This window comes from Charadrius vociferus, unplaced genomic scaffold (assembly GCF_000708025.1).
Source record: "Charadrius vociferus isolate BGI_N301 unplaced genomic scaffold, ASM70802v2 scaffold871, whole genome shotgun sequence".
NCBI classification, from domain to species: Eukaryota; Metazoa; Chordata; class Aves; order Charadriiformes; family Charadriidae; genus Charadrius; species Charadrius vociferus.
This window is the reverse complement of record NW_009646866.1, coordinates 25575-26747: the sequence shown is the minus strand read 5'-3', so window position 1 is coordinate 26747 and position 1173 is coordinate 25575. Positions and strand designations below refer to the sequence as shown.

The following is a 1173-nucleotide window of genomic DNA, read 5'->3' as shown; positions in this document are numbered from 1 at the left end:
TGCTCTTGTGTGCTGCTTTGATTACCAGCTGTTTGCAGGGCACCTTTCCTTCACCTTATCCCTAGTCGCATACTACGAACTTTAGGTTTTAAGCGTCTTAAAAAGATTTTAGTAATTATTAAGGATTTTTTTTTTTAGTGCTTTGTTTCATTTGTCATACCTATCGAGAAAAAAAAAGTATCTTGTGTTTAAAATGTGAACCTTAAAAATGTGTACCTTATTTCAGAATGGACTAACTTTCAGATAGGTGAAGTTGAATCGCATGTCAACGGCCGCGATTCCTTAGCCCCTGCTGCCCCCGACAGGCATTTCCGAAGTCTCTGTCATTTTGCGTTTTACAGCATCGGGTTAAGACTTCAGGCTTAGATATAGGAAAAAACTGCAGTAACCCATGAAAAACTAGTCCCTATGCAAGCAGAACTTAGAGATGTTAAATAACTGTCGGAAAACACCGGTGATCAAGCTCTTCAAGTGAAAAAAAAATCGTGATTCTGAAGAGAGCCTTCGGGTCGAGTAGATCCGGCGCAGGGCGCAGAGGCAGCTTACTTGGAGCTGGTGTACTTGGTGACAGCCTTGGTGCCCTCGGAGACGGCGTGCTTGGCCAGCTCGCCGGGCAGCAGGAGCCGCACGGCCGTCTGGATCTCCCGCGAGGTGATGGTGGAGCGCTTGTTGTAGTGCGCCAGGCGCGAGGCCTCGCCGGCGATGCGCTCGAAGATGTCGTTGACGAAGGAGTTCATGATGCCCATGGCCTTGGACGAGATGCCCGTGTCGGGGTGCACCTGCTTCAGCACCTTGTACACGTAGATGGAGTAGCTCTCCTTGCGGCTCTTCTTGCGTTTCTTGTCGCCCTTCTTCTGCGTCTTGGTCACCGCCTTCTTGGAGCCCTTCTTGGGCGCGGGGGCGGACTTGGCCGGCTCGGGCATGGCAGCAAAAGTACCTCTCTCGTTTTCTCCCAGTCAGCGTTACAAGACACTGGATGACACCGAACCCGCGGGAGCTCCTTTTTATAGCGTTGCTTTGGTAAGCAAAGAAACCACACCTCCACCGGCCTTATGACTCAGTGAAATCAGAGATGGTGGTTGCCGGGCTTGCCCGCACCGGCGAATGTGCGCTTCGATCGGGAGATGAACCGCGTGTGTTGTCTCTACGGCGAAAACGATGTGTTTGTCACCG

General features: G+C 51.1%; 1 protein-coding gene across 1 annotated transcript; it reads right to left on the bottom strand.

The window, feature by feature from the left end:
* Nucleotides 1-542: 542 nt before the first annotated feature.
* On the bottom strand, nucleotides 543-923 carry LOC104294723 (histone H2B 1/2/3/4/6). Its single transcript, XM_009894365.1, has one exon. It carries the CDS (start codon nucleotides 921-923, stop codon nucleotides 543-545), a length of 381 nt encoding a protein of 126 aa, XP_009892667.1.
* Nucleotides 924-1173: the final 250 nt, after the last annotated feature.

Excerpts from the sequence above, each read along its gene's own strand:
- LOC104294723 (XM_009894365.1), bottom strand. The coding sequence starts at position 923 with ATGCCCGAGCCGGCCAAGTCCGCCCCCGCGCCCAAGAAGGGCTCCAAG.